General features: G+C 35.9%; 5 protein-coding genes across 7 annotated transcripts; 4 read left to right on the forward strand and 1 right to left on the reverse strand.

The window, feature by feature from the left end:
* Positions 1 to 31: 31 nt before the first annotated feature.
* On the forward strand, positions 32 to 11,205 carry LOC116291464 (SPRY domain-containing SOCS box protein 3). Of its 3 annotated transcripts, none has more exons than XM_031698635.2 (4): positions 32 to 390; positions 5,233 to 5,332; positions 6,661 to 6,848; positions 8,515 to 11,205. In XM_031698635.2, exons 1-4 carry the CDS (start codon positions 328 to 330, stop codon positions 9,031 to 9,033), a joined length of 870 nt encoding a protein of 289 aa, XP_031554495.2. In that variant the 5' UTR covers positions 32 to 327; the 3' UTR covers positions 9,034 to 11,205. The 3 variants fall into 3 exon arrangements, with proteins under 3 accessions (XP_031554495.2, XP_031554493.2, XP_031554494.2); XM_031698634.2 differs by having other exon boundaries at positions 106 to 390; positions 5,233 to 5,353; XM_031698633.2 differs by lacking the exon at positions 5,233 to 5,332 and having other exon boundaries at positions 66 to 390.
* A 512-nt stretch (positions 11,206 to 11,717) lies between these two features.
* Positions 11,718 to 13,603, reverse strand: LOC116291476 (uncharacterized). Its single transcript, XM_031698646.1, has 3 exons — positions 13,451 to 13,603; positions 12,979 to 13,056; positions 11,718 to 11,890 (listed from the first exon to the last, which is right to left on the reverse strand). The coding sequence occupies exons 1-3, from the start codon at positions 13,545 to 13,547 to the stop codon at positions 11,820 to 11,822; spliced, it is 246 nt and encodes an 81-aa protein (XP_031554506.1). The 5' UTR covers positions 13,548 to 13,603; the 3' UTR covers positions 11,718 to 11,819.
* A 94-nt stretch (positions 13,604 to 13,697) lies between these two features.
* LOC116291454 (autophagy-related protein 101) lies at positions 13,698 to 14,651 on the forward strand. The gene has a single exon (XM_031698622.2). The coding sequence runs from the start codon at positions 13,781 to 13,783 to the stop codon at positions 14,435 to 14,437; it is 657 nt and encodes a 218-aa protein (XP_031554482.2). The 5' UTR covers positions 13,698 to 13,780; the 3' UTR covers positions 14,438 to 14,651.
* A 226-nt stretch (positions 14,652 to 14,877) lies between these two features.
* On the forward strand, positions 14,878 to 20,401 carry LOC116291460 (serine/threonine-protein phosphatase PP1-gamma catalytic subunit B). The gene is made up of 9 exons (XM_031698629.2): positions 14,878 to 15,112; positions 15,493 to 15,698; positions 16,265 to 16,372; positions 16,910 to 16,998; positions 17,255 to 17,325; positions 17,825 to 18,016; positions 18,405 to 18,443; positions 19,229 to 19,333; positions 19,996 to 20,401. Exons 1-9 carry the CDS (start codon positions 15,026 to 15,028, stop codon positions 20,089 to 20,091), a joined length of 993 nt encoding a protein of 330 aa, XP_031554489.2. The 5' UTR covers positions 14,878 to 15,025; the 3' UTR covers positions 20,092 to 20,401.
* Positions 20,402 to 20,761: 360 nt separating this feature from the next.
* On the forward strand, positions 20,762 to 25,095 carry LOC116291456 (membrane-bound acylglycerophosphatidylinositol O-acyltransferase mboat7). The gene is made up of 5 exons (XM_089024220.1): positions 20,762 to 21,030; positions 22,719 to 22,845; positions 23,021 to 23,565; positions 23,918 to 24,064; positions 24,462 to 25,095. The coding sequence occupies exons 1-5, from the start codon at positions 20,819 to 20,821 to the stop codon at positions 24,814 to 24,816; spliced, it is 1,386 nt and encodes a 461-aa protein (XP_088880346.1). The 5' UTR covers positions 20,762 to 20,818; the 3' UTR covers positions 24,817 to 25,095.
* The last annotated feature ends 288 nt before the right edge of the window (positions 25,096 to 25,383 follow it).

A 25,383-nucleotide genomic window follows, 5' to 3' on the forward strand; every position in this document is an offset into this window, starting at 1 on the left:
TCGCTTACGAGAGTGGTCGTTCAAAGAGAGTCGACTGTATTTTCTTTTTGCATGGTTATACTCATGGTTATAATAGGTGCTGACGTCACTCGAGCCCACTGCCAACCAGCGGGATCCTTTGAATGACAGAGTCTAGTGAGGATCGCGAGCAGAAAACAAAAGGTCGTGAATTGTGTAGAAGAAGGGTGACTTTATCGACGAAATACAAAGCTCTTTGAGCTAAAAAAACCAGCAAAATGGCCTTAGTACAGACCAATGCTTGTGATCCATTCGACAGATTATCACAGAGAGAATTATTAGCAAGAATATTGAGCTCTGAAGACATAGATGATGACGACCATCATTCGATGGAGTGGAGCTCTGACTCTGAACACGAATACGAAGAACAAGGTAAAAAATAATTCAAGTAACCAATTAATAGCATATTTTATAAAATAAATACTATGGAGGCTGGAATTCTGTTTTTTTAGGGGTAAAAGCCTTTATTTGTTTTTTTTTTTCGGTAAGGAATTACTTTGTTTATATGTAATTATTCAAATAAGCTTATTTTTCAACGTACGTCTTCCTCGAGAAAAAAACAAAATCTTAACTCAAGAAAACCAAGTTTATTTGTCTGCTATTGAGGACAAAAATGTACAGAAATAAGAATCTAGAAGTGAAACTACGAATATGCCGAGCAGGTTGCATGTTTGAGGTGAGTTATGTAAAACCGAGAAAAAAAACCGAGGAAAAATAAATTGGCCATAAAAATAATTCTTATTGTTATATATTTGTTAGAAATTGTTCTAAAATATTTATTAATTGATACACATAACCCATATATTTTTATATTTAAATATATTCTCTTTTGCAAATATTTTTCTTATATATACATAAGATCGTTCGTCAAAGATAAAATGATTTTTCAGTTACGATGATAAAATTATTACCTAGATTTCGACCTCAAGATTTTTCTCAATGCAAGTTTAATATATTTTTCATTAACTTTAAGCAATATTTAAGAGTTCTGGAAACCGAATCATTTTGTACCACACCCAAAACAAAATCGTGCATGAAGTCACATTTGTGGATGTTCAAACTGAATTCTCCATAACAATGTCTCGCTGTAATCAAAATATATCCGGCCCCTAATACCAATTGGACTTTGGAACTTCCGTTTAAATTATAATCATAACTAAGGTCTTATTTTAGACCGATAAAGTTTTCTGATGCTTTTACATTTTATATTTCGGGCTCAAAATAGGTTAGGCCACGTTTACCCATTTTAGACCATGTGTCATTCCCTCAATTATTGGTTGCGCCTTAAAGGATACAACGCATGCAAAGACCATTATTATACATTTTACTAAGTATCTCAGTTCTGATTGGTCGAGAGCCCTCAGCCAATCCCTTATATCGTGTGAACTGGACATGATAAATGATACATAATACATTTATCATGTCAAGTTCATTCAAGCTCACGCTGTGGTAGCTTTTTTTTTAATTCATTATGTGTATTTATTTCCAAAATTATGTACAAAAACAATTATTTAACAAATCCTTAACTTATTTTCATATATTTTATGAATAATTCTCGAAATATTTCAATTCTGAATTAAAAATTTTGTGTTTTTCCCGCGACATCATGGCGTTCATAATTCTTGTCTCTATAATTTATATTAATGTTCATGGTAATGTTTTTCCAGTATACAAAATGTATAATAAAGCAATTATTGAATTCGGTTATCGCATAATATCGTAAATATCGTGACCTTGGCTGTGTTATCTGCCTCAGCCTTCGGCTTCGAAACGTCAGTCACATCAAACAGTCCTTCTCAGGACTACATCCACCCGGATGATCATATTACTTCGATTAACAAATAACACAGCCTCGGTCTTGATAATTTACGATATCATGCTCAACCTCATCCAATAATTGCTTATTATTCTCAAGAGAATGAAACATTGTCTAAAATTGTAAAACCCCACACCCAAGCTAGAATAGGGTACAGTAAATGTCAGCTTTCCAGCCTCCATTATAGAACATTTTCTAAAATTGAAAATATTTTTAAATTTTCAATTGTAAATTGGGTTTTTGTTTGTAACAAGTTGGTAGGTAATCTCGTTCATGGTGGAGTAGAGAGTAATGCTTTTTATGTTTTGGTTGGGAGTTAGTATGTTTAATTGGTGAATGTTATGAATATCATTCTAGTCATTATTTGATATGGAACGGTGGGGAGGGGAAACAATGTTTTACCATATATTACCATCATTGTATTTAAGATGATTGGATATTGAAGTGAACAATATTATGTTGTATTTTAACATGTTGTGCACTAAGTTTGTGCTTTAAGTCCCACATTTTAAGCATGGTTTAACATGTCATTATATAAAGTACATGATGTACTAAACAATGGGCTTTAAGGATCTGGGTCCGGTTGTACGAAGCCTGAATAGCTCTATCCAGCGAATAAATCTTATCCAGTCTTATCCTAGTTATGCCAATTTGTTTGTTGGTTATATCGAAAACCTTGTTTTTCAACAATATACTGGACCTAAACCTGAGTTTTTTGGACGGTATATTGATGATTGTATTGGTGCTACTTCTTGTTCGCGTAATGACTTAGATTCTTTCATCTCTTTTGTTAACTCTTTTCACCCTGCCTTAGACTTTACGTGGGAGGTTAGTGAAACATCAGTCACTTTCCTTGACATCTTGCTTAGTGTTAATGACGACCGTCTTAGCACTAGTGTCCATTACAAACCTACTGACTCTCATTCTTATTTACTCTACTCGTCTTCTCATCCTAAGCACACTCTTAACGCTATTCCGTTCTCGCAATTTCTTCGTCTTCGTCGTTTGTGTAGTGATGATCTTGATTTTTCTGTTAAATGTTCTGAGATGCCTTCCTTCTTCCTTAAGCGTAATTATCCTGCTCATGTTATTGATCGCGCCATTTGTAAAGTTTCTACTATTGATCGTACCACCGCTCTCACTCCTCACACTCGTCCCTCTAATGACCGCATTCCTTTCACTCTTACGTATCATCCTATTAACATTTCCATTAAACCCATTGTTAACCGCAACTTTTCTCTGCTTGACTCTGATACTCGCACTTCTGCTATTTTCAACAACTGCCCTCTCTTTTCCTATAAACGTGATCGTAATCTCCGTTCTTTCTTGGTCAAGGGAGTTCTTCCCTCTAACAAAGAACCTGGTACTTTTCGCTGTTCTCGTAAACGTTGTTATACTTGTCCTCACATAGCCTCTCACACTTCTGTTGTCGGTCCTAAATCAACTGTTAAAATCACTGACCATTTTGTTTGTACCACTTCTAATGTTGTATATTGTATTAAATGTACCCGCTGTAATCTTTTGTATGTGGGCGAGACTGGCCGCCGTCTTGGTGATCGCATTTGCAATCATCTTTATGATATTCGCAATAACGATCCCACCAAACCAGTTTCCCGCCATTTTAATCTAGCTAACCATTCTCTTTCTGACTTCATTGTTTTCGGTCTTTCTTTGCTTAACGGCAACAATGATTGTCGCAAGACTAAAGAAATGCGGCTCATTCACCTATTGGGCACTCTTAGTCCCAACGGGATTAATGAACGCTTTATTTTCAACTAACCTTTTCTTTTGTCTTTTGATTGTTTGTTTTTGTTTCCTTGCCTACCTTGCTCTCATTGGTTTCTTTTGTCTTATTCTATCATATATACACTCCTTTCTACCACTTCTTTCTCTTTTACTCCGACGAAGGACTAGCGTCTGAAACGTCAGTAAGTTTTTTCATCTTTTCACGGTGTATAATTTACCTTTTCATCATTACTTATCCAGTGGATAAATTTATTGGAAAACAGCATCAACTTATCCACTGGATAAGGATTTATCTGCTGGATAGTGCTATTCAGGCTTCGTACAACTGGGCCCTGATGTTCAGGGCTTGAAATAACAGCCAGTTATATATATCCAGATAGATTTGGAACTTGTCCAGTCAAATCTTTGCCTTACAGATCATTTTGACCAGTAAAGTCAGAAACGTGGTATAACATTATGACTGACGACTGACTGCCGTTATTTCAAGCTCTGATGTTATTGATTATATCTGTCAACTTAATATTATTTTTCCATGCACACTTACTTCAGATTACCAAAAGGGAACACTATTTTTTTTAGTTTTAATCTAATAGCATTGAGTAGGTTGAATTAACACACATCATATAGCTGTAATACACTTCAGAACCCCGAAGAAATCTCTCAAAGCACAGGAGAGAACCAATGAGCAACTCTGCTCACATGCACCTGGCATTAACTTAGGGAATTAGTGCCAGATATTAGTTGTGAAATGGGAGCATTTTTATCACTATATAATCTGTGCTTCCTACGCTGGTGCAACAAATTTAAGCCCAGACTTGTAGAATAAACATCAGAGAAAACAGTAACAAATAACATGGTTGCATGATAGAGTTATAAACTCTTTAGGCATGACTGGACACAACACTTTGATATGACACACAGTATTGGATATAGACCAATAAATACACAAGACATGATGCAATACAATGACAGAGATGCCGGAATATATAAAAAAAAAGAGTATATTCAGTACTATCAATATGATGTGACACAGCAGATGATTGGGCTAACAAAGATGTCATGGAAAACAGTGTCTTTCTTGATATAAGGACCCGACTGACTGAAAGAGTGACTGGCCCAGTGACTGACTGACTGACTGGCCAACTGACTGTCCAACTGACTTACTTACTGACTGGCCGACTGACTGATAGTCCGACTGACGGACTGGCCAACTTACTGGCCAACTGACTGACTGACTGACTGACTGACTGGCTTACTGACTGGCCAACTGACTGACTGGCCAACTGACTGACTGGCCAACTGACTGACTGGCCGACTGACTGACTGGCCAACTGACTGACTGGCCGACTGACTGACTGGCCGACTGACTGACTGGCCCACTGACTGACTGGCCGACTGACTTACTGTGTGCAGTCATGTAAGACACAGCAATACCATCGGTACATTAATGATACCTATGAAAAAAAGAGACAGAGGGCGATAAGATACTGAATGACATGACAGACATCATAATGGAATCAGCCTTGCCTCAAGTTTATGTAGTCTTGCGCATTGTTGTTAAAAACATGGGACTGTAATAGTTGTGTAGACAAACTGTCATCTTGGCCACAAACTAAGGACTACATCTACATCTGATTCAATTGCCTTTACAGATACAGGAGGAATCTTTGGTCTTCTTCAACCCATGGTTGTCTTCCTTCTCCAATCAAGACATGAAAGTCTTGATGAAAAAGGAAGTAAGGTCCAGCAGAGGTACAGTTGTGATAGCTGAAGGTAACTTTGTAACAACTTAAATAAATTGGAAAAAATGCAAACAAAATCAATGCAAAATTGGAGCTGAATTTGGAGTTTGATGTTGTGTGACAGAGCGGTTCTTCCTACAGTGTTGTCTAATCAACTTCACAAGTTTTCTAATATATAATATAAAACAGTATCATGTAATAATTTTCATCCAGACATATGCTCTGTCGCACAGAATTTGTTTCAAAATCTATGTACAAACTCACAAATAAACTTGTCAAATTTAATTGTTTTATAGTAAGAATTCATTTGTTAATTGTTGCATATACATGTACATAAAACCACAATTAGAGTATTATAAATACTATAACAAGAATATTCCATTACTTCATTAGGATATTATTTTTCTATAACTATCCGCTATCCCTTCCCCAAGAAACATAAGCATTTGCATTAACAGTTATGATAATTAATAGTCTTTAAATTATAATTACATTAACACATTTACTATCCATTTATAACAAGCATATATATAACATATCGATACATATACTGGTGGAGGTATCTGTGAGTATGTACATGCGTTGCGCAGATTATTTCATTTCGGCAGCAAACGCTGATTGATTGACATGGAGTGGTTGACTTCCTTCTCCACTCATTTCACTGAATCTTAAAAAGGAAGACGGCATTGTCTTTTATATGTTAATTTCATTCATTAATGATGACAGTTGTTTTATACTGCTATTATCGGTTGATTATTAATATTATAAATTGCTAATTATAATTATTAGCTTTATTCTTAACATTTCTTCCTGGACTCCACCTTTTTGCTTTTTAATCCAAAACAAATAATTAGTATAATCACTTTGGGGTTTGAATTTAGTAGCGTTAAGAATATTTATAAATGTTTCATTTAAATTCATCCAGTGAAACTAGTTTACCCATTTCTGACATCAGTGTATAGACCCCTTGCATGTGACGTCAAAGGAGCTTAATTTGGAGGACGATACAAACAAAAATCAATTTCATGAGAATAGTCCCCTTCACAGTTCCCTGCGCCATCTTGAAAGGTAGCCGTGCCTTTGCATCAAAGCGAGATGAACGGTGAGCTTGCAATGATAGAGACCTTTTTTAACACCTTGGACAATTATTCAAATATAAATAACTTATCGTTATGTCCAAATTGAGCTGCATTCCAACATACTGCAAGGGGTCTATTGCTGCGTAATCCTATTCATTTTAAAAGTTCATATATAATGTGTATATTTTGAACATGGGTCCCATCCCTTACTGTATATGATTGGTATTCTCAGTGCTTTGCTCAAATTTTGTCTCTACAGAATGTGAATGGAAATGGGATTCAAACCTTTTGCCATCCACTTTCCTGCGACATGAGAGCAGTGAAGTACTCTTTCACCCTGATTACAGTTGTGGCACAGCAGCAGCTAAGGGTGAAGAACTGTTACAAAAAGATGCAGAGCACTACTGGGAAGTAAAAATGACCAGTGCCGTCTACGGAACAGATATGGTATGTCAAAGCAGGGAATAGAAATTATAGACTTTCAGTGGTCCAATGACTAGTGGACACTGATTGGTACACTCGGCAGTGGACACTGATTGGTATACACACTGACTGACACTTGACGTTGGTTGATGGACAATTACTGACACCCACCTGACCATGAACTAAGCGACACAGACAATGGACAATGGTTAACGGACATCCACATAACACAGGACACTGACTGACACCAGTGGACTAATCAACATGTCTGACAGTAGACATTGGTTGAATGTTATTGACTGACGCCCACTTAACAGTTGACATTGACAGATACATCTGACGGTGGACATTGGTTGATGGACACTGACTAAAACATCTGACTGTAGACATTGGTTGACAGATACTAATGGACACCCACCTAACAGTGGACACCAACTGGTGTACACTAACTGTTATACACTGACTGATACCCAACTGACATTGACTGCGAACACCTGACGTTAGACAGTGACTGGTGGACAGACACTAAATAAATCCAACAGTAGACAAACACCCAACATATAAGCCATGTGGCACCAAACTTTACATATTTGTACAAGATTGGTTTATCAGAGAAGTATCAGTTTATATTTTTATATAACAATGCGAGCGGATGGTTGGATATAATTATATGATATCTTTTATCAGAACCTTGGCTGCTAGAAATTCTAGTCACAGACCTTTTCTGAATTGGTTTATGAGTGATCACAATTTAGCAATAGTTCCAAGTCAAGGTTAGACTTGATAAAATACTATTAATAATAAAAGGGAAAAAGCAAGAGATCTTGGAGAAAAAACCCTCAAAGCACCGAAGAGAGTCAACAAGCAACTCTACTTAGGCTCAGTTCAGACATCGATCTTTTGCCTTGTTGAATTTAATTAAAATTGAAGTTGACTCAAATTTTGTCGGTCGCAATTGACAAAAACCAAAAAACCAAAAGCCGCTGAAGTCTTGAGTCTTTTTAATTTATGCATTAGATTTGACTCGACAAAAGATAGACGTTTAAATCAAACGCTGGTCTTTTGCCGTTTCGCACGACTCGATCAGTCGACTTTAATTCTTTGCCGACCTTAATTAAATCTGTCGATCTCAATTGATTTAAACGTTGCTCTTCTCATGCACTAAATGTAAATAATTAGATTCGACACGGCAAAAGATCGACGTCTGACACAGGCCTAACTTACAACGCCAAGTCCAGGAATTGAACCAGGGTCACCTTGGTGAGAGGCGAGCACTTTCACCAGTCAGTATGCTACCTGTTCTTTTCATGCATAAACATATGATGGTCACTCTAGCAAACTCAGGAAAGGTCTATTTTTGGATACTATTTCTTATAAATAAGTTATTGTGCTTTTGAGCTGCCAATATGGGTTTATATTGACATCTAGTTTGGATATATTTTATTCCAGTGCCTTCAGTATAAACCTGTATTGGTGACTCAAAAATTATTGAAATGAGTTTTGTAAAGCATAAAGATTTTAACATGAGGTAATCCTGAGCCGACAATATGGGTTTATATTCATTTATATCGGCAGCTCTCCTGTGACCAAGCTTATAGGAGAATCACAATACTTAAATTGAGTGAGCAGTAGATATAACGGTAGCAAAAGAGTTCTGTGATTTTTATAATTTATTTTTCTCTTCTTGTAGATGATTGGTGTTGGTACAAGACAAGCTGACCTGATGAAGTATCGAACATCATTCTGTAGTATCCTCGGAAGAGATAGTGAGAGTTGGGGACTGTCATATTTTGGTACGATGCACCACGATGGAAAAGGCAGAGAATACACTACAAAGTTTGACCAGGGAACTACAATCGGCATTCACTTGGATACCTGGACTGGACAACTTGCTTTTTTGAAAGATGGCAAGCATCTGGGCGTGGCTGCTAAGGGGTTAAGAGGGAAAGATCTCTACCCAATGGTATCATCGACAGCTGCAAGAACAAAAATGAGGCTTATGCGTAGCACTTCTGTTGGCTTCTCTCTCCAGTACTTATGTTGTGCCAAGATTGGAAAATTATTATCCAATCCTAGTGACATTAAAGCCCTACCCCTACCCCCAGGGGTGAAGCATTTTCTCATGAGAGAACTGGATTGGATCTTCAAAGTACATGCTAAGCCAAGGCAAGATACAGTTAAAGAAGCAAAAAGAAAGCAAAGATGCTGAAAATATGCACATATAGCAAAGTCTTTAATTTAAAAGATCCATATAATTATTACAGTTATTTGCCAAAGGAAAAGTGACAATTGGTAAGTTTTTACCAAGCTGTGTGTCTACCAATAATCACTGTGAGTGCCTCTGGGGAATACATGTTTTAGTACCATTACAAAGGTGATTATCTGAAAGAAAATAGACTGCTTCATTTCTACATTTTTTTATTTATCTTGCATTTTGAAGGTGGCATGTATCAACAAGTGGTACTACTACTTCTACTAATGGTGTGTGCAATTCGATATTCACCTGTAGGTGATTATCAAGAAATATTTAGAAGTTCTAGACCAATCAGAGAGCACTATTTTCTATAATCACCTGGGTAATTATCCTGATTAATACTTCATATTTGATCCACTGCAGGTCTGATTTCATTTTTTCCAAGCGTAATCAAAATAATCTTTTTATTTGTGATAATGATATACAGAAAAATAATGTGAAGTGGGCCTTATTTATTTTGATATGCAGTTTTATTTCAACATGACAGGGTTGGTTTGGGTTGGGATATTAATAAATTATTACAAATTTAATAACATGCTTAGCAAATATAAAAATATAATTTACGTAACGAAAAACCAGAATGATGCTGGAAATGGTTTTTCAAATTATTTGAAAAATGGCAATTTTTTTTAGAAAGTGCTTTATTTATAAGAATATGTTGGTAGGATGTTTGTTTGTTTAGATGTTTGAGTAGTTTTCCCCTTGTGTTTTAACTCATTTTAGCCATTCCTTGTCTAACCTGTCTTATAGTACACTCAACAAAATTCCTCAACTCTGATTGGTCGAGAGGAGTACAATTATAGCGTTAATTGTACTCTGTAGGAGTACCGAATTAAGTCGCTATGGCAACACGGCCAAAACAATGTCAACAATTATTTTCTATTATTTTGTACTTAAAAAACATATAAATAAAATTATAAAGCTGTCTTTTTTTATGCATTTCAGTTGCGCAATGGACTGAAAATCAGCCACCAAATAGACAAAGATGAACGCCGTCGCTTCACATTTTTTACTGAAATTTTGTTGAGTGAACTATAAACAAAAAATCGCACAATCTTCTCGTAAAAGGCTCGTGCAATTACAAGAACTTTCAAACCATTACTTGTGTCTATTAATTTCCAAATTGTACTCGAGATCGTGCGATTTCCTATACAAATAGTATATGAACATATTCTATTTTTATCATAAATAATTTGAATTTAAAATCCAATGAATTACATAAACGACATAAATTTTGACTATTCAACTTTTTTGTACCATGGGAGAATTTTGCTGAATTTTGTTGAAATGCAATAATTTATTACTGTATAGGATTTTATGAAGTAACAATACAATAGTTCTGTGTTGACGTAGAGCTTGGGTATTTTGATATGCTTGTCAGCGCAGCTAACCTTGAGTGTAAAAGCTCATTGGTTTTCATTTTTATTGCCAGGCTGCTCCATTGTTGTTCCTTGACTTTATAAAATATTGTTTTAAATCTCTCATTCTGGGTAAGATGTAATAGCGCAGCGCAACCATGACGTCATAAAAATAATTTTCACAGCCGATCGCAGTTGATCTTAGTTTACATGGGTTATTGTAACTTTAAGTAAAAATAATCGGTTTGTATAATCCTTTAGCGGTTAAACATAATGCAATGTTTGTCCAAATCTTTAAGCTATTTTTAGAATCAGTGCGCTGAGCTATTGATAGCCTCCTATACAGATGTTTTTAGGGTTGTCACGTAAGAGAACTATTGCTAATGATGTTATGACCCTAAGGTTGTCTGTGGCAGGCTACATAAGTAGTTGAGTTAGATGTGGATGCTGTTTGGTTTGAAAATTGAAGAAGTATAAAGATTTCTAACTGAATTATAGGAAAAATCAAATGAAGCATAAGCTTGTACAATATTATAACTATACGAGAGGAAAGAAGATTATGTACAATTTATATAATAATGAAAACTTTATAAATATTTGATATTCTAGTAAGCAGTGAATTAAATAATTGTTGGATTATTATTATTATTCTGGTCATAGTGTTGCTGATTCAAAGTGCTTTATCAATGTATGTAAATTATAGAATATTGAGATATTTATTAAATACACTGATATTAATTTTAAATGAATAAATCTCATTTTGCTAAAAGTTTTGATATTGTTTAATGCAGATTATCTGTATTTGTACAGGGGGTTGTGAGAGGAGTTTGCAGTACCCTTTTTCTCGTTTGTTTGTTTGGTGTGTACATCAATGTTAATTGAAGTATTATGATCATCCGGGTGGATGTAGTCCTGAGAAGGACTGTTTGATGTGACTGATGTTTCAACAACATGAGCGGAAGTCATCTTCAGATGGATGATCATAATACTTCAATTAACATTCATTGGGGGTTCAGACTGGGGGTTCACCTGGGTTCAGACTGTTCTATACATTAGTGTACATCAATCTTGTACCCAGAGTCTTCCAATGTCTTCTGGCTTTATTTTTGGTGCCAACCTGCTGACCAAAAAGCTAGAGGGCTCTGGGCTCAAGATCTTGTAGATTAGACTGAGGGAGACTGAAAATTAGTTCTCTCCAAGCCCTCCCCTGCCCGAGTACCAAGGAGAGTGGATTTTATTATGGAATCTTATTGGAAACCTATAAAAATATTGCAACATGTGTCATAAAACATTACAATATTTAATATTTCAATTCTTAATAAAACACCAATACATCAAAGTCAGTAACTGGAATATACAACAGACGGCTGATGAACATAGATATCAAGGTGAGTCTGGGTAGACAGGTTCATCATTATTTAGTGCTCCACCATTGGTCTCTTGTAGTTGAGGATCTAAATAATGTGCAATAAAGAATGAAATGAGTTTGGTCTCTACCACAGGGAACCAATTTAGTAACATTCAAATAAAAAAAAACGTCCTTTTTTCACGAGGGTAGTACTAAATAGCCAGTGGCTAACAAACCTGTGGCCCTCATTCTGTGATCGAATTGGAATTTAGGAGTTAATTTTTGTAGAGGGAGGTACATGTAAACCGGAGAACCCAGAGAGAAACCCTTGAAGCACAGGAGAGAACCAACAAACAACTCTACTCACATACTACACAAGAGAGAACCAACAAACAACTCAACTCACATACTACACAGGAGAGAACCAACAAACAACTCTACTCACATACTACACAGGAGAGAACCAACAAACAACTCTACTCACATACTACACAGGAGAGAACCAACAAACAACTCTACTCACATACTACACAGGAGAGAACCAACAAACAACTGTACTAACATACTACACAGGAGAGAACCAACAAACAACTCTACTCATATACAACACCGAAGGTGGGACTCGAGCTTGGGCCGCAAGAGGCGAGCGCTCACACTGCTACGCCACCCGTGCTTCCCCAGAAGAGTATGTTACTTTAATTTGGATCCTACAGTGCTTCTCAATACCATGTGGTGGAATCTCCATTACAGCAGACATTCCAATAGGCATGAAAAACTTTGTGTTTTCAGAAAATGTCGCAAAAACACTGGTTGACATCCACTAAAACTCTATTTTGTGGCAACAGCCAATAGGGAATGCGCACAACCAGGAATGCCTAGCACAAAGCATGATGGGAAACCAAGTATACTACACAAATCAGAACAAGTGAGTGCATGTCAAGCACTGAGATCCCTTGCATTGATTATTATCAATTTTTTGTCCCCTAGTACAATTCCTCTCTGGACTCAGTGGAAGGGGTCTATAGTTAAATGACATTAATACATGATTTAGCTTCAACCTACCAAGTCCACCCATGCTAGACCAGAAAGCAATATGGTCACAGTCTCTACAAAAGGCCGCTGACAAATTTGGTGTATTTTTGTGTTTTGGGTGTTAAGATTGTGACAGTTTTTTTAGAAAGTAGGTATACTTACATGGATAATGTTCTGGTATGGTTTTCATTGATTCTATTGCTGAAGCTGTTAATGGACTGAAGTACACTATTAATGGTCCTGCAAAAAGATAACATTGGTATAATTTGAATTGCTTCCAATATTCTTTGCTTTGATTGCACGTTGCATTATCGTGGTCATGTTGGTACCATTTAACAAAAGATTTCTCATTAACATCCATTGTTAAATGCATCAAGATGGTTGCCATGTTTTTGTCTATCAATTTAGATTACTTCAACACAAAAACGTTCACACAAAAATACAAAGAGAGTCTTAAGATATTTTTTCTCAGAACATTTTAAAGCAAGGCACATTAGCAACTGCAGAAGAAGTTTGATTTTCTTATTCAACAAATGAAAAAAGTTAATTCAACCAGTAAAGCTAAGGTTGGTATCCACACCAAGATACATGAAACATCACACGAGAAAAAAAGGTACAAATCTTCTTTTTTTACCAGCAAATCCCATGGCACAGGATACAAATAATATAGGTTGAGTCACCCAAGCCGTCCTTAGCCAATTTCCTCCTCTTGCGATTAAAGAAAACACCATCTTTTGAGGTTAACTCTCACAGAAAAACAGAATAAAATGGCAGCCACAACACTGACTGGAAGATGCGATCGTTAAGTACAGCGGTATCGCCTCGGTATGAGTTCGTTAACTATTCGCGAAGAATTCGGATTCACTCCGGAATAAGATCGTTAGTAAGAACGACGAGAATGACAACAAAACGAAGAAGACTATGATTTGACTTTATAGAAAGGAAAAAGGGAAAAAATAAGACTATGAACGCCCGATCACAGGTTTTTGAGCTGTCCCTGGAAGGAAGACAAGTAGAAGAAGCTGTACTGAGTTTATTCCACACAATCTTGTTTCACAGAACTACAGGAAAGTTTAACTACAAACATGGAGGCTCTTACACTATTGGAACTGTTGGGTTTGAAGACGTGGATTGTGATTTTGTAGACTTTACTTATGTCCGTTGTGACTCTAATGAACTGGATTTATATATTCGTAAACAAGTACGAGAATTTAAGGATGCTTTGAGGGATGAAAGTGGGTCGAAAAGTGGACAAATATCCCTTGAATTTTACCAAAAGAAAAAAGGAAAATGGCTGTTCGGAGCTGAATCTGTCCCATGGGAGATTTGGACTGTTAAACTTAATGTTATTACATTATCCAATGAACATGAAAGGCAGATATGTAGAGAAAAGGTTGGGGAATCACTCGCAGAGAAAGTTCTTTGTATCGCTGAAGCAATGAATCGAAGAGACTATGTGCCAAAGCCCAACCAACAATCCGATCTAGCTAATGTCTTTGATGTTAGTTTTAAGGAAATACAACCCTACTTACATCGTATGAGCTACCAAACTTCAGACCAGCCAGCTTCATCTGTGGGAAATACCATGAAAAAAATGCTATTGGATACATTTTCGTACTAGATCAATGCCGGGCAGTTAATGAAGCTCGGTCCGATATACAATAATCAAAATATTCAAAAGGTGGAACTAGACTTTTGAGTTGAAAAATCCACCATAGCAAATATCAATTTTGTTCTTTTAGGAGATGGTATTTCCTTATGTTATATCAATACACTATTCCTAGTTATGATTGTGAAATGAGGAATAGATCAATGAAATAAAAATCGGCAAGGTTTTTTTGCCTATGTCTATTGGTGACCTTTTACTGCCTAAGGTCTGAACACTATTCAATTACTATCAAAATAACATCGTCTCTCTTTAAAAGGGGCCTCCTTGTATTTATAAATTACATAGATTTTCAAATTAACCAAGTAAAACAGTTTATAGCTCAGGAGTGGAGAAATATGATTCCACATTCCTCAGTCCATTCTCATCCAGTCTATTTTTTCTGTTAGCTTTATATGACGTCATAATTGCCAGTCAAACTCATTTGCAGCCAAACATGGCGACCAACTGCGCTGAAAAAACCCGAAGAAAACATCTTTCATTTTAAACCTTTTGGGTTTTCTAGCAAAAAGACTGCAAAAAGAAATACAAATAATCATAATCATGACAGATTTGTGTCGAAAATTTGGGTTAAACGTCGATAGTGCGATTCAACAACTGCTTGACTACAAAAACACACCAGGAAAACAGGTAAGAAAGATTTTTATCAATATCATTATCCTTTAACCCAGCCATAACACTTGACTGTTATCAATGGTTGACAAGAACTCAAACTAGTCATCTTTATTCGACAATAACACTACAATTAATGTTATTGTTATATCGATAAAAAATATCGTTTATGAATGTACATTTTTTGTATGTACTTTGTACTGAGTAATCGTTGTACAACAAAAAATCTCGTCTGTTTGCTCATGTGCTTATTTAGCTAAACTTCGTTAAAATAAACGTTTTTGTTTATGTTTTTATGCCGAACTTATTTCGTATGTGTGTGCCGTAGGGAATTTAGGTTTAAAAATAAAAATAGAATGTGATATGCCGAATGAGATAATTTAAAAGCATTTTCACAGGTCCAGTTACCAGAGGTTCAAATAAGACAGCTTTGCCAAGTCTCCAGAGAGATCTTTCTCCAACAGCCAATGCTTTTAGAGTGTAGTGTGCCAATGAACATTTGTGGTGATATACATGGACAATATGATGATTTATTGCGACATTTTGACAACCTTGGATATCCCCCAGAGGCAAATTATCTATTTATGGGTGACTACGTTGACAGGTGAATATATACAAGATACAACAGGGCTCGAAATAGTGGCCTGCCAATGGCCAAATGACAGGCCAAATTTCAGGTTTGGCAAGCAAATATAACAATGCACTGCGATATCTATTAAAATGGCTTGTAAAATTTACTGGAATGACCTCCTTTTGCCATGCTCCTTTACTATGGCAGGCTAAAAAAATTTTTCTATTTTGAGCCCTGTACAATATATGAGTAGCTTTCATATGTGCGGAAGTGATACAGCAGTAGTTCTTTTTCCTCATGGTACTTTGCCATTTCAAACCACACGTCATTCCTAAGAATAAGATTTCCTTGTTTAATGGCTGGCATGAAAAGGATCGTGATACATAAATATGGATACAACTAAAATGAAGAATCATATTCTCCAGAGAATGACACATGGCCTGACATGGAAAAACATGAACATGGATAAACTCAAACAAAGAATCTTATTCTAGAATAAAATGACACATGGTCTGCAATGGTAAAACATTACACACAATCTGGGAAGCAAAACATGTTTGAAATGCAAACAGATATACTTATTAATTTTTGTTTTTTAGAGGAAAGAAGTCTCTAGAAACCATCTGCTTGCTGCTTGCTTACAAAGTCAAATATCCAGACAAATTCTATTTATTGAGAGGGAATCATGAAAGTGCAAGTATAAACAGGTTAAAACAACTATTTTACAACTGTGACACTCCCCATTTTTAAAGAGGCTCTTTGATGTAGTGTGCTGAAGGAGGGGTCCTAAATCTTGTTTCAAAGCCTCCATTTCGACCAAATCCCATGTTTTTCCCAAATCTCAATCCCATTTCTATTTTTTTATTGTTTATTTTTTGTTTGTGAATCTTATTCCCAGTGCATAAAATCCCATTTTCCCAGCCCCAAAAAGGCATATCCCATCATTTTATCCCTTCAGGACCACCTCCATGAGGTTAGCCCCACACACACACTAATATACTATCACATTCATCATTTACAACACAGGTTTAGTTTTACAGAGGGAGGAAAGCCAGAGAACCAGGAGAAAAACTGTCGTGAAAGGCAGAGAACTTGGAAAAAAAGCTCAACTCACATATACGTAGCTCAGCCGGGAATCAAACCCACCTTCCCCAGAGATAGCCTTGTAGTACTTCATGCCAGGCCAAAAAATGATGGATGTTTTTTTTAATTATTTAATTTCTTTTGAATTTCTGATACTGTAGGATCTATGGATTTTATGATGAATGCAAAAGACGATACAACATCAAATTGTGGAAAACTTTTACAGATTGCTTTAACTGTTTACCTGTTGGTGAGTACAGCACCTTTACGTTACCATGGTTACTTCTACATTAGCACACAAATGCTAGGTTGCCATGGTTTCCTCTACATTTAAAGGCTGTATGACATATTCTACAAGTACCAGGTAACTACGGTTACCTCTACATTTGAGGTTACCATGGTTACCTCCAAGCTGTTTGATCATGTAATCATTCATGCAGTGTATGCATAACATGATTTGCAAGAGCTTATAGTGACTGTTTTTTTATTGTTTTATTGTCTTGCAGCTGCAGTTGTAGAACAAACCATACTTTGTATGCATGGAGGACTTTCCCCTGACTTAGAAGATCTTGATCAAGTAAGTTATCATCATCTTGCTGAAGCTGCTACCACATTTATGCCATGATTTCATTTGACTGCTAATATCATGGTGTAGAAGTGTAAGAAGTGTGTGCAAAAGGTTTTGCTTAACTGCACTCCCTTGAGAATTTATATCATTCATTCAAACTCTGTTTCACTTTGATAATGATGTCAACAACATTGAAACACAGTTGTTATTGCTATTTTTTATCGTTAAATGTAGAATTGTAAGCGATAATATATTATGCATGCTGTAAGTACATTCCCATGAAGAAGAAGTAGAAGTAACAGCCAGGCATCTTTGCTTTGACTGTCATTTTGACCATTGGCATTGAGCCAGCAACAACATCTGATGGAGCTAAGACTAATTGGCCCAATCATCACGGCCGTGACATATCATTTTGATTGATAAGCTGAGTGATGTACGTCATCCACTGTAATTGGTTCAATTATTGATGACGTCAATTGCATGCTGAAAGACCTCTATTTCATTTCAGGTCAGACAGCTAGACAGGCCGCTAGAAGTACCAGATAAGGGTCTTGTCTGTGACCTATTGTGGTCTGACCCTGATGAAGACATTACTGGCTGGGGTGACAATGATCGAGGCGTGTCCTGGACATTTGGAGGAGATGTCTTACGTGAAACTCTAGATAAATATGGTTTTAGTCTTATTGCACGTGCACACCAGGTATAGTAAATACTCCTATATTATGAGGTAAACTTTTGTTTAACAGTTATTCACTGAATGTTTGGCAGCTCTTCTGTTAGCTAGCTCACTCATGCACTACCACTACATTAACTATTGACAGCACACACGTTGATTTTTATGGAGGGAGGAAAACCAAAGAACCTAGAGAAAAACTTGGGGTAAGAGAGAGAACAACACATCAAGCAAACAGTAATATTATTGAGCCAAGATTTGAACTGACCCCCAAAGGCATGAACTGATGAAAATTTTAAAACCTCTTAAGGAAATTTCACAGTAAAATAAAGAAATGCAAGTGCCCTTTATTATTGGAATTCGGACAGAAGTTTAACCTCACAGCTTCAAACCTTTGTCTTATAATATATTTCAGGTTGTTGAAGATGGATACAGATTTTTTGAAAAAAGAAAAGTGAGTCAGCTTGTTATTATCAGTAAAATTATTTTATAGCTTAGATAGCATACAGGCCCTGATTGGTTGAGAATCGTGCTCTATTAGCAAACAGTGAACCAATTTCATTCAGTTGTCCGTGGTGTCTCCTCTTATTTACCACGATTTTGGTTATCTAACCTTCAAAATGTTGTGGACTCATGAGGCTTAGCCACAAATAGCGCACATGATTTGCTGATATAATTTGTTGGTATGTCTATTTCTCTCCCTGCTCTAAACCAATCAAAAAGTGAGAAAATTCACAATTGTGTTAATAAGCATGATTGCTGCAGATTTTTAGGGTGTTCCAAGATGTGATCCTATTGGAGGGCGCACATGTGTAGAACAGAAAACAATGACCTTTCCCCAACACCGCCACTAAACCTAACCAATCACAGGGGGGGACATGCAAATTCGCGAAGCCTAACCCAAACTTCCTCAGTTTTTCTCCCTGCATGCTTTATTTCTAAACGTGGTAAAAAATCTTTTATTTTTTTCTAGAGCATACACCCAAAATAAATTAGTTGAAATTACTTCAGTTGTTAAAAATCATGATGGCAGGGTGTGAACGGCTGTTTAGCAGGAATTGGTAGGGTACCATCTGTAGAACAGTAGGATGTCAGTAGGTTAACAGTTGATGCAAACTTAACTTTATACCCTACTGACACTGATTTTGAGGTTCTGTTTTTTACTATTTAACTTTTTTTAAGTCTTACTTATCGATTCTAGTCCTTATCAATGTTGCTTTTGTGTTGTTTTTTGAACAGGTGGTGACTCTATTCAGTGCCCCCAACTACTGTGGAGAGTTTGATAATGCAGGGGGGGTCATGTCAGTATCAGAAAATCTCATGTGCTCTTTCAGTATCTTAAAGGTATGGCAGATTTATGAGTGTAGGTTAAAACACTTGCCCCCCCCCCCCTCCCTTAATCAATCTGAGTAAATTGTAAACTACTTCCCAAGCATAAGAAGTTTATCTTTCATTAATTATTCAAATGACTACATACATACATACATACATACTTAATTTGTAACAAGGTTAAGATATCGGGATGGCAGCTTTCGCTGATGTTGACCTCCTATCTACTACAATACAATCTAAAATATGATTAAAATTTATGAGATCTACCCCTACCCTTGAATACTTAATATAATAATAACATAATTAAATATCCTATGTAAAAGTAAATATAAATTATTTAAATAATTACACCTAGTTGCAACGAGGTTGCCACAGTAAGAAGGAACTCCTGACTGACACGATTAAGCTTTAGAATTCAGTTTAATTAAATTTCATATTTTGTATAGTGAACTGGTCAATTGTTTTAAATATTTGCGTGCTCATAACAAAGAAGGATAAGATAGTCTTAGAAAATAATAATAATATCATTATAAATTATATATAAATAAACATCAATGACATTTAGATTGTCTAGATGGTTTTCAGATGCCAATTTTTAAATTTGTAAATCTTCTTGTAAGTTACTCAAAAATGTCAGTAGGAAATAATAATAATAATTTTTTTGAATATTTCAGCCTCAAAACTTCAACATCTCAATTGAAGAAGAACCAACAAAAAAGGGAGGAAAAAATGTTAAGAAAGGAAACAAAATCAAATCTATTCAAAACTGACCACACAGCACACTATATCTGTACTGGATAAAAATTCATATATATATATATATATTTTTGATTAAGGATCCAAGTTTTAATTATTTATTCACAAAAGATTCTCGTCCTAATTTGAAATGGAATTTTGAAGTTTTTGGAAAATTTGCATATTTTTTTATTTTCCAGAAAAGCTTCAACTTATCCTCTTAAAAGGAATTCACTTTTAAAAAAATAATTTGTAAAGATTGTAAATAAGAATCCTAAATTATCACCCGGTTTAATATGGAAATATTTGGACCCATTCTTAAAACAAATAAAAACTTTTATTTATTATGAGTCTCTTTTATGTTGATATGCATTTTTTATTGTTTTCGTTCGAAAGAAAAACTAAATAACTAAAGAAAGAAGAAAAGAGAAAAAAGTCAATTGAAAATAAAGAGAAAAATGTGTGACTGGGCGAGAATGGGCTTCCTGTGTCACTGCTCTCTTTGTTGTGGTTGGTTATACTTTTTATGGTCGCTTTTACTAGGAAAATGCTTTTAAAAATGGGAGTGAGAAAATAAAAAGAAGAAAAGGGGAAAAAGGAGGGGAAGGGAGAAAAAACAGGCCTGGTATGGGATTCCTGTGTCACTGCTCCCTGATTGGTTGAAACGATGTAAGGCGATTTTAGTCCCTTGTTTTTCAAGTTGTCATTCTTCAGTCACAAGGCTTAAAAAAGCTACACTTTTTCCCCTTAATCCCTCTAGAAATGTCTCGAACTGACATCCTCTATCTATGTATACTTCTATTTTCCATCCCCTTGGGTCATTTGATAAAGATTTCGGGTTCTCCAGCGCGAAAACAATTCCTATGTACTGTCGCTGGTTTGGGATTGAGCATCTCTCTTCTTGGAGAGGGAATATGGCATTCAATGGTCACTGTTGTTACTACTTACTTGATCGTCGCTGTCCTTGGACCAAAGTATGTATCATGTACTCTGCATTTTCGACTGATATACTGTATATAAACTAAAGGGGTTAACTTAATAATCAAGCTTACACCTTAATAATAACATAAGCTTGCACACTCACCACGTGATATTTCACTACAAAATTATTAATACTTCTTTGACAAAGATTTTTAGAAGGATCTAGAATTAATATATTGAGACTTTTTTCTAGCAATAATTTAATTTTACTGAAGGACTATTTGTCCAGTTGGCTTTATTGATGGTTACAATCATTGATTTATAGTAACACTATAATATCTCATAGCAACCATAAAGCTATCAAAGTCTTATACACTGTATGCATTAGAAGTGCAATATTATCAATACGCCGATTGATATGTATTAATGAATATTAAATCGTTAATAACGATTTTTTGATAAATTCTATTGAATAACAATATTTGATAAGTATGTTTTAAATGATCGATACAGCTTGATAAAATATGTCACATATTATCTTATTTACAAGTATGTAATAAAACTTTGGCCTGTAAATTTATTCTTAGATGTTTGGAGCAATATTTTTTTCAAACTTTTGGTATATCTTAGAGGATAGAATGTGACATAAATCATTCAAACTTTGCACTGAAATAGCTGTCAAGTTGTTTTCTAGTCCATGATTTATTCCACCTGTTTTTAGAGTAAAAACATAAAGTTTGTTTATACATATTTTAATAGTAGTTTATCTAAGTGTTATTATTATTTCTCTGAAAATGGCTCAGCTTTAACAATTGCATAACAATGATGTGTTATTCCATAAAAATCAATATCTTCCCATCTAATGGGTAAAAGTACACTATATTTCTCTAATGTTGAATCTCAGTGTTGGACATAGTTTTGGACTGCATTAGTCTTTTCACTTGGTTCCACTGAGGTTCCAAGCAGCTGTCCAATCTTTAGCCATGGGTCTCTGTAGTATTTCTTACTCAGCTTCGCAAACAGAACGTACTTAGTTCTAACAGTATTGTCAGCTCTTCGTATATGTGCAATATGCTTCAATATGCTGTGTCTTCATGATATTCTAAATTAATGGATTAATGTAAAAAGAAGCCTACCAACAAATCAATATTCCAAACAATATATCATGGCTGCCACCATATAATGGTTGAAATCCTCTATATACCCTCCCGAAACCATCCCCACCCCTTGGAAATCCCAATCGCACTCTTTGGGTGAGGTATGGCTATTTTCTGGAGCTACGCAATATACCCTCCTCATACCCTCCCCACCCCTTGGAAATCTCAATCCCACTCCATGGGGGAGGTATGGATATTTTCTGGTACTACGCAATATACCCTCCTCATACCCTCCCCACCCCTTGGAAATCTCAATCCCACTCCATGGGGGAGGTATGGATATTTTCTGGCACTACACAATATACCCTCCTCATACCCTCCCCACCCCTTGGAAATCTCAATCCCACTCCATGGGGGAGGTATGGATATTTTCTGGCACTACACATTATACCCTCCTCATACCCTCGCCACCCCTTGGAAATCTCAATCCAACTCCATGGGGGAGGTATGGATATTTTCTGGTACCACAATATACCCTCCTCAGCACCATCCCCCTCGCCCAACCCTTGCTTCTTGGGAATCACAAGAGAGTTTTAGAATGACCCAAGACATGATATCAATTTTATTTTTATTTCTTGTTGTAGGCGCAGTCAGTGGCCAGCATTTCTGTTCGTGTTTGCATATTTGTTTTTCTTTAGAACATGTAATTACTTTGGCTTCTCCAAACCACCAATGCATTCTAATGCAGTGCAATTGCTGATAACACTTCGAGTGAGTAAAAAACCTTTAATTTTTAGTGAGTAATTTTCATTTTCAATAGCACCCACGGAATTGTAGAATTTGCTCTCACCACAAAATAAGGTTCTATCTCGATATATCATTGCAATTATTGATAATGACTCAAAATGCAATATATATATTTTTTGATGCATTTCATCTGTTTCAGCTCTGTACACTTCCATTTGAGATTTTTGATCCTGAGATTACGAGAAACAAGGACGCTGCAACATCCACACCAAGTTTCTATGAATTTATTAGTTATTGTTACTGCTATTGCGGCATTATGACTGGGCCTTACTACAGATACAAGACATATAAGGATTTCCTTGAACAGGAGAATCCCGAACAGATATCAACATTCCGTCCTGCTTTACGTCGATTTAAACAAGCACCATTATGGGGGGCATTGTACCTTATTATGAATATATATTTTCCTATCAGCCATATTGGCACAGAAGAATATGTCAATCATCCTTGGGGTATCTTATATCAGTTAGCTTACCTTGTACCAACATTTAATGGTTTTCGATGGCGTTTTTACATTGGATGGATATTGGCTGAGAGTAGTTGTATGATGCTTGGTCTGGGTGCATATCCTTTTGAGACAGATCCCAAGCCAGGTCTGGGCCCCACTAAACCAATGCCGACAACCAATGGAGCTATCAATGATAAAGAATGCAAACAAGATACTGATGAATCTGATACTCATAGGTAACTATGCTTTTTTAAATGTAATAAGTCCAATGCTCTAGCAACTGAGATAACCGGTAACTTATTTTTCAGAGTTGTCATCAAAGGACTATCTAGTTCTATCTGTTAGGGTTGAAATTTAACATCATCGTAGGTTTTTTCTGGCTCACACAGTTAGCCATTTTTTTTTCACTTCTTTTAGCTTGCTCTGTAATCTTCCTCTATGGTAACACTGGCTTTGCATGTAATCCATTTAGTCATTTTTTCAATTGTAACACTATATTCCCTGATAATGGATCTAAGATCCAAAAGCTTGGAAAATAATAAATATGTAGATGAAACATCAAATGAGTATGATCTTTTACATTCCCAGCTTCAAGACAATTCATAACATCAAGATCTTTGAGGTTGAATATTCTCCCTCGATGTCAAAAATCATGAAAGATTGGAACATGACAGTCCAGTGGTGGATTTCAGTCTATGTACACCGCAAGTTACCCTTTACAAATAGAAATGTTAGGTGCGTACTATGATATTGTCTTTGTTTCATTAACTGATCATTACTTTGAGCGCTATTCAGCATTGTGTAGAGTAATATATACATTTTTTTAATACCTCCAGAAATTATCTATACTGAACCATCCATACCATCCCCCTCCAACAGAGGAATTTGGAATTTCTAAGGGGTGGGGAGGGGGGGGGGGGGTCAGAGAAAAACCAAAATTACAGAGTTTGTATGGAAGAAAATTGGAATTTCCAGGGTGTGTGTGTGGCGGGGGGGGGGGGGTGTGGTGGGGGTCTTTGAAAAATTCCTCCTTGGGGGGGGTATGAATAATTTCTTGAACTACACATTGACTGAATATAAACGATAAAAGAGCTCATTTTATACAATCATGAAAATATTTTTGTTGTTTCAGGCTGTTTTTGACTCTCCTTGTAAGTGCATTCTGGCATGGTGTTGCACCAGGATATTACCTAACCTTCCTCAGTGTACCACTAATAGTTATGTCTGAGTATGGCATGGAAAGGGCTATTAAACCCTATCTGTCTGAGAAACTCCGCTATGTTTATGACTGGTGTAGCTGGTTTTTCTTGTACCGTGCAATGGAGTACACTGGCTGTGGCTTCATGTTGTTGCAGCTTCAGCCTTGTCTGTCGGCATGGAGAAGCCTCTACTTTATAGGTCATATAATCATAGTAATGTTTATTATAATTCCCATATTTATTCCACGAAAACGCGAGAGTAAAACTGAAGTTAAAAAAGCTTCTTAACAAGAAATATACTATATTAGTAGTATTTTATTTTTTGGTCCTTAGTATGATTATTATAGTAGAAATGATTTATAGGTATATTTTTTCTTTTGTTTACAATATGTAACTTAAATACTTGATTTTTTTTTTTTGCCATTGCCAAAAAATTTAGAGTCCAATTTATAGCAAGACTAATATGTAGAAGTAGATGTATTTTATTCTTGGTTATTAGTGTGATGATTACAGTAGAAGTGATTTATAGGTCATTTCTTGACAATTAAACATCTAATTTATTTGAAACTGATGAGTACGTTTCTTTGAAAGAAGGTTCATTAGGGATTGTTCATTAGTTTCAGGGGAAAGGATGGTGCAAACGGGAAGCTTATTATTTTCCACTTAGACTTAAAGGGAAGGTAACAAGAATTCGTTCAACAGTTAGAATTTTTCAAGGGTGGATCCAGGGGGGGGGGGCAAAGGAGGGCTGAATCCCCCCTTCTCCAGAAAAACAAAACAAAACAAAACTGAAGAATAAAGATGCTTTTTTTTTATCGTTTTCCTTTGTGTTGACGAAAGAAACTCAAGTAGCCA

This window comes from Actinia tenebrosa, unplaced genomic scaffold (genome assembly GCF_029948245.1).
Source record: "Actinia tenebrosa isolate PJP-AT-01 unplaced genomic scaffold, QUT_ActTen_1.0 PGA_scaffold0__85_contigs__length_37466705, whole genome shotgun sequence".
Taxonomy (NCBI): domain Eukaryota; kingdom Metazoa; phylum Cnidaria; class Anthozoa; order Actiniaria; family Actiniidae; genus Actinia; species Actinia tenebrosa.

What these genes read in the sequence shown, in the direction of transcription:
- LOC116291464 (XM_031698634.2), top strand. Translation starts at nt 328, where the DNA reads ATGATGACGACCATCATTCGATGGAGTGGAGCTCTGACTCTGAACACG. An exon ending in ACACGAATACGAAGAACAAG is followed by an intron (nt 391 to 5,232) that starts GTAAAAAATAAT and finishes TTGCCTTTACAG; the next exon opens with ATACAGGAGGAATCTTTGGT. An exon ending in CCGTCTACGGAACAGATATG is followed by an intron (nt 6,849 to 8,514) that starts GTATGTCAAAGC and finishes CTCTTCTTGTAG; the next exon opens with ATGATTGGTGTTGGTACAAG.
- LOC116291476 (XM_031698646.1), bottom strand. Translation starts at nt 13,547, where the DNA reads ATGGTGTTTTCTTTAATCGCAAGAGGAGGAAATTGGCTAAGGACGGCT. An exon ending in CTGTGCCATGGGATTTGCTG is followed by an intron (nt 13,057 to 13,450) that starts GTAAAAAAAGAA and finishes ATCTTTTTGCAG; the next exon opens with GACCATTAATAGTGTACTTC. An exon ending in CATACCAGAACATTATCCAT is followed by an intron (nt 11,891 to 12,978) that starts GTAAGTATACCT and finishes CACATTATTTAG; the next exon opens with ATCCTCAACTACAAGAGACC.
- LOC116291454 (XM_031698622.2), top strand. Translation starts at nt 13,781, where the DNA reads ATGAACGCCCGATCACAGGTTTTTGAGCTGTCCCTGGAAGGAAGACAA.
- LOC116291460 (XM_031698629.2), top strand. Translation starts at nt 15,026, where the DNA reads ATGACAGATTTGTGTCGAAAATTTGGGTTAAACGTCGATAGTGCGATT. An exon ending in CTTTAACTGTTTACCTGTTG is followed by an intron (nt 16,999 to 17,254) that starts GTGAGTACAGCA and finishes ATTGTCTTGCAG; the next exon opens with CTGCAGTTGTAGAACAAACC. An exon ending in TTATTGCACGTGCACACCAG is followed by an intron (nt 18,017 to 18,404) that starts GTATAGTAAATA and finishes AATATATTTCAG; the next exon opens with GTTGTTGAAGATGGATACAG.
- LOC116291456 (XM_089024220.1), top strand. Translation starts at nt 20,819, where the DNA reads ATGTCTCGAACTGACATCCTCTATCTATGTATACTTCTATTTTCCATC. An exon ending in GTCGCTGTCCTTGGACCAAA is followed by an intron (nt 21,031 to 22,718) that starts GTATGTATCATG and finishes TTCTTGTTGTAG; the next exon opens with GCGCAGTCAGTGGCCAGCAT. An exon ending in TTTACAAATAGAAATGTTAG is followed by an intron (nt 24,065 to 24,461) that starts GTGCGTACTATG and finishes TTGTTGTTTCAG; the next exon opens with GCTGTTTTTGACTCTCCTTG.